At 57.3% G+C, this 5534-nt stretch overlaps 1 protein-coding gene across 1 annotated transcript in view; it reads left to right on the forward strand.

Moving 5' to 3' along the window:
• Positions 1-2302, forward strand: part of LOC132207156 (protein tweety homolog 1-like) — a 4102-nt gene extending 1800 nt beyond the window's left edge. Inside the window, exon 2 of the mRNA XM_059642332.1 lies at positions 2126-2302. Within this exon, the coding sequence (XP_059498315.1) occupies positions 2126-2302 (177 nt within the window). The remainder of the gene's footprint in view (positions 1-2125) is intronic.
• The last annotated feature ends 3232 nt before the right edge of the window (positions 2303-5534 follow it).

A 5534-nucleotide genomic window follows, 5' to 3' on the forward strand; every position in this document is an offset into this window, starting at 1 on the left:
CTGTCGGAGGGTCAGTGCTGAGGGAGCGGGCACTTTCAGAGGGTCAGTGCTGAGGGAGCGGGCACTTTCAGAGGGTCAGTGCTGAGGGAGCAGGCACTGTCGGAGGGTCAGTGCTGAGGGAGCGGGCACTGTCGGAGGGTCAGTGCTGAGGGAGCAGGCACTGTCGGACAGTCAGTGCTGAGGGAGCGGGCACTGTCGGAGGGTCAGTGCTGAGGGAGCGGGCACTTTCAGAGGGTCAGTGCTGAGGGAGCAGGCACTGTCGGACAGTCAGTGCTGAGGGAGCGGGCACTGTCGGAGGGTCAGTGCTGAGGGAGCGGGCACTTTCTGAGGGTCAGTGCTGAGGGAGCGGGCACTTTCAGAGGGCCAGTGCTGAGGGAGCAGGCACTGTCGGAGGGTCAGTGCTGAGGGAGCAGGCACTGTCGGAGAGTCAGCGCTGAGGGAGTGGACGCTGTCGGAGGGTCAGCGCTGAGGGTGCAGGCACTTTCAGAGGGTCAGTGCTGAGGGAGCAGGCACTGTCGGAGGGTCAGTGCTGAGGGAGCAGGCACTGTCGGAGAGTCAGTGCTGTGGGAGGGGGCGCTGTCGGAGGGTCAGTGCTGTGGGAGCAGGCACTGTCAGAGGGTCAGTGCTCAGGGAGCGGGCACTTTCAGAGGGTCAGTGCTGAGTGACCAGGCACTGTCGGAGGGTCAGTGCTGAGGGAGCAGGCACTGTCGGAGAGTCAGTGCTGAGGGAGTGGGCGCTGTCGGAGGGTCAGCGCTGTGGGTGCAGGCACTTTCAGAGGGTCAGTGCTGAGGGAGCAGGCACTGTCGGAGGGTCAGTGCTGAGGGAGCAGGCACTGTCGGAGAGTCAGTTCTGTGGGAGGGGGCGCTGTCGGAGGGTCAGTGCTGTGGGAGCAGGCACTGTCGGAGGGTCAGTGCTGAGGGAGCAGGCACTGTCGGAGAGTCAGTGCTGTGGGAGGGGGCGCTGTCGGAGGGTCAGTGCTGTGGGAGCAGGCACTGTCGGAGAGTCAGTGTTGAGGGAGCGGGTGCTGTCGGAAGCTCAGTGCTGAAGGGGTGTTATCGGAGGGTCAGTGCTGTGGAGATGTTATCGGAGGGTCAGCGCTGAGGGGGTGTTATCGGAGCGTCAGTGCTGAGGGGTTGTTATCGGAGGGTCATTGCTGTGGAGATGTTATCGGAGGGTCAGTGCTGAGGGGGTGTTATCGGAGGGTCAGCGCTGAGGGGGTGTTATCGGAGGGTCAGTGCTGAGGGGTTGTTATCGGAGGGTCATTGCTGAGGGGGTGTTATCAGAGGGTCAGCGCTGAGTGGGTGTTGTCGGAGGGTCAGCGCTGAGGGGGTGTTATCGGAGGGTCAGCGCTGAGGGGGTGTTATCGGAGGGTCAGCGCTGAGGGGGTGTTGTCGGAGGGTCAGCGCTGAGGGGGTGTTGTCGGAAGGTCAATGCTGAGGGGGTGTTACCGGAGGGTCAGATGTTCACTCAGCCCCACACACATGGACAGATTTTCCAAACCAGTCTCTCTATTTCTCTATTTGCATCTCTCCCCTTCTGTCTATCTCTCCCCATCTCTCTCTCTGTGTCTCCCTCTCCTCCACTGTCTGCATCTCCCCCATCCTTTCTCTGAACTCCCTGTCTCTTTCTCTCCCTCCCTTTCCTTTCCCCTCCTTCTGCCAACGTCTGTCAACCCCTCAGTCCCCGCTGCCTTTGCTCCTCCCTGGGTCTCTCTCTCTCACTCTCTGTCTCACTCACTCTCTCTCCTTCTATCACGCTGGCTCTCCCTCACTGCAGTTCTGGCCACTCGGTCCCTCTTGGTGTGTCTCTCTCTCTGGAGCCCAAAAGTGAATCCTCTCTCCTTGTGGCCATGTCTGAGCGTCTCGCAGATGGTACGCGCTGCTGCGGCCGCGCCTGAGCATCTCGCAGACGGTACGCACTGCTGCGGCCGCGCCTGAGCGTCTCGCAGACGGTACGCACTGCTGCGGCCGCGCCTGAGCGTCTCGCAGACGGTACGCACTGCTGCGGCCGCACCTGAAGGTCCTGTACACACTGCCGCAAAATTAACTCGACCTCTCAGCGCGAAAGCCTCTCTGTCTTCCCCGGTCCCTAACTCTCTCTCTCCGGTCTGCTCCTCTTCTCACAGGCCCTGATCTTCCTGGCAGGACTGGTGATGCTGACACTAGCTATCAACCTCACCTTCCTCCTGATCTACCTGTTGCACCTCTGTTACTGTTCGCCAGGAGGGAGGGGTGAAAGCCAGATGCGAGACCCAAAGCGACGCACTTCACAAAGTGTGGCAGCAGTTCTCCTCTGCTGGTGAGACATGATCATTCAACACAGGGTAACTCATAGCCTGGGACAGCGTCACAGTCTGGAATCTGATCGCGGGGGTTCGGCGGGGTTTATAGACAGAATAACAGATACCCCCGGGGAGGGAGTTACAGACTGGAATCTGATTGCGGGGGTTCGGGGGGGTTTATATACAGAATAACAGATACCCCCCCCGGGGAGGGAGTTACAGACTGGAATCTGATTGCGGGGGTTCGGGGGGGGGGTTTATATACAGAATAACAGATACCCCCCCCGGGGAGGGAGTTACAGACTGGAATCTGATCGAGGGGGTTCGGGGGGGGGTTATATACAGAATAACAGATACCCCCCGGGGAGGGAGTTACAGACTGGAATCTGATCGAGGGGGTTCGGGGGGGGGTTTATATACAGAATAACAGATACCCCCCGGGGAGGGAGTTACAGACTGGAATCTGATCGAGGGGGTTCGGGGGGGGTTTATATACAGAATAACAGATACCCCCCCCCGGGGAGGGGAGTTACAGACTGGAATCTGATCGAGGGGGGTTCGGGGGGGTTTATATACAGAATAACAGATACCCCCCGGGGAGGGAGTTACAGACTGGAATCTGATTGCGGGGGTTCGGGGGGGTTTATATTACAGAATAACAGATACCCCCCGGGGAGGGAGTTACAGACTGGAATCTGATTGCGGGGGTTCGGGGGGGTTTATATACAGAATAACAGATACCTCCCGGGGAGGGAGTTACAGACTGGAATCTGATTGAGGGGGTTCGGGGGGGGGGTTTATATACAGAATAACAGATACCCCCCCCCCGGGGAGGGAGTTACAGACTGGAATCTGATCGAGGGGGTTCGGGGGGGTTTATATACAGAATAACAGATACCTCCCGGGGAGGGAGTTACAGACTGGAATCTGATCGAGGGGGGTTCGGGGGGGGGTTTATATACAGAATAACAGATACCCCCCCCCCGGGGAGGGAGTTACAGACTGGAATCTGATCGAGGGGGTTCGGGGGGGGGTTTATATACAGAATAACAGATACCCCCCGGGGAGGGAGTTACAGACTGGAATCTGATCGAGGGGTGTCGGGGGGGGTTTATATACAGAATAACAGATACCCCCCCCCCCCGGGGAGGGAGTTACAGACTGGAATCTGATCGAGGGGGTTCGGGGGGGTTTATATACAGAATAACAGATACCCCCGGGGAGGGAGTTACAGACTGGAATCTGATCGAGGAGGTTCGGGGGGGGGTTTATATACAGAATAACAGATACCCCCCCCCGGGGAGGGAGTTACAGACTGGAATCTGATCGAGGGGGTTCGGGGGGGGTTTATATACAGAATAACAGATACCCCCCCCGGGGAGGGAGTTACAGACTGGAATCTGATCGAGGGGGTTCGGGGGGGTTTATATACAGAATAACAGATACCCCCCGGGGAGGGAGTTACAGACTGGAATCTGATCGAGGGGGTTCGGGGGGGTTTATATACAGAATAACAGATACCCCCCCCCCCCCGGGGAGGGAGTTACAGACTGGAATCTGATCGAGGGGGTTCGGGGGGTTTATATACAGAATAACAGATACCCCCCGGGGAGGGAGTTACAGACTGGAATCTGATCGAGGGGGTTCGGGGGGGTTTATATACAGAATAACAGATACCCCCGGGGAGGGAGTTACAGACTGGAATCTGATCGAGGGGGTTCGGGGGGTTTATATACAGAATAACAGATACCCCCCGGGGAGGGAGTTACAGACTGGAATCTGATCGAGGGGGTTCGGGGGGCGGTTTATATACAGAATAAGAGATACCCCCCGGGGAGGGAGTTACAGACTGGAATCTGATTGAGGGGGTTCGGGGGGGGGGTTTATATACAGAATAACAGATACCCCCCCCCCGGGGAGGGAGTTACAGACTGGAATCTGATCGAGGGGGTTCGGGGGGGTTTATATACAGAATAACAGATACCTCCCGGGGAGGGAGTTACAGACTGGAATCTGATCGAGGGGGTTCGGGGGGGGGTTTATATACAGAATAACAGATACCCCCCCCCCGGGGAGGGAGTTACAGACTGGAATCTGATCGAGGGGGTTCGGGGGGGGGTTTATATACAGAATAACAGATACCCCCCGGGGAGGGAGTTACAGACTGGAATCTGATCGAGGGGGTTCGGGGGGGGTTTATATACAGAATAACAGATACCCCCCCCCCCGGGGAGGGAGTTACAGACTGGAATCTGATCGAGGGGGTTCGGGGGGGTTTATATACAGAATAACAGATACCCCCCGGGGAGGGAGTTACAGACTGGAATCTGATCGAGGAGGTTCGGGGGGGTTTATATACAGAATAACAGATCCCCCCCGGGGAGGGAGTTACAGACTGGAATCTGATCGAGGGGGTTCGGGGGGGGTTTATATACAGAATAACAGATACCCCCCCCGGGGAGGGAGTTACAGACTGGAATCTGATCGAGGGGGTTCGGGGGGGTTTATATACAGAATAACAGATACCCCCCGGGGAGGGAGTTACAGACTGGAATCTGATCGAGGGGGTTCGGGGGGGGTTTATATACAGAATAACAGATACCCCCCCCCCCCGGGGAGGGAGTTACAGACTGGAATCTGATCGAGGGGGTTCGGGGGGGGTTTATATACAGAATAACAGATACCCCCCGGGGAGGGAGTTACAGACTGGAATCTGATCGAGGGGGTTCGGGGGGGTTTATATACAGAATAACAGATACCCCCCGGGGAGGGAGTTACAGACTGGAATCTGATCGAGGGGGTTCGGGGGGGTTTTATATACAGAATAACAGATACCCCCCGGGGAGGGAGTTACAGACTGGAATCTGATCGAGGGGGTTCGGGGGGGTTTATATACAGAATAAGAGATACCCCCCGGGGAGGGAGTTACAGACTGGAATCTGATCGATGGTGTTCGGGGGGTGGGGGGGTTTATATACAGAATAACAGATACCCCCCGGGGAGGGAGTTACAGACTGGAATCTGATCGAGGGGGTTCGGGGGGGGTTTATATACAGAATAACAGATACCCCCCCGGGGAGGGAGTTACAGACTGGAATCTGATCGAGGGGGTTCGGGGGGTTTATATACAGAATAACAGATACCCCCCCCCCCGGGGAGGGAGTTACAGACTGGAATCTTGATCGAGGGGGTTTGGGGGGGTTTATATACAGAATAACAGATACCCCCCCGGGGAGGGAGTTACAGACTGGAA

Source organism: Stegostoma tigrinum, chromosome 44, assembly GCF_030684315.1.
Source record: "Stegostoma tigrinum isolate sSteTig4 chromosome 44, sSteTig4.hap1, whole genome shotgun sequence".
NCBI classification, from domain to species: domain Eukaryota; kingdom Metazoa; phylum Chordata; class Chondrichthyes; order Orectolobiformes; family Stegostomatidae; genus Stegostoma; species Stegostoma tigrinum.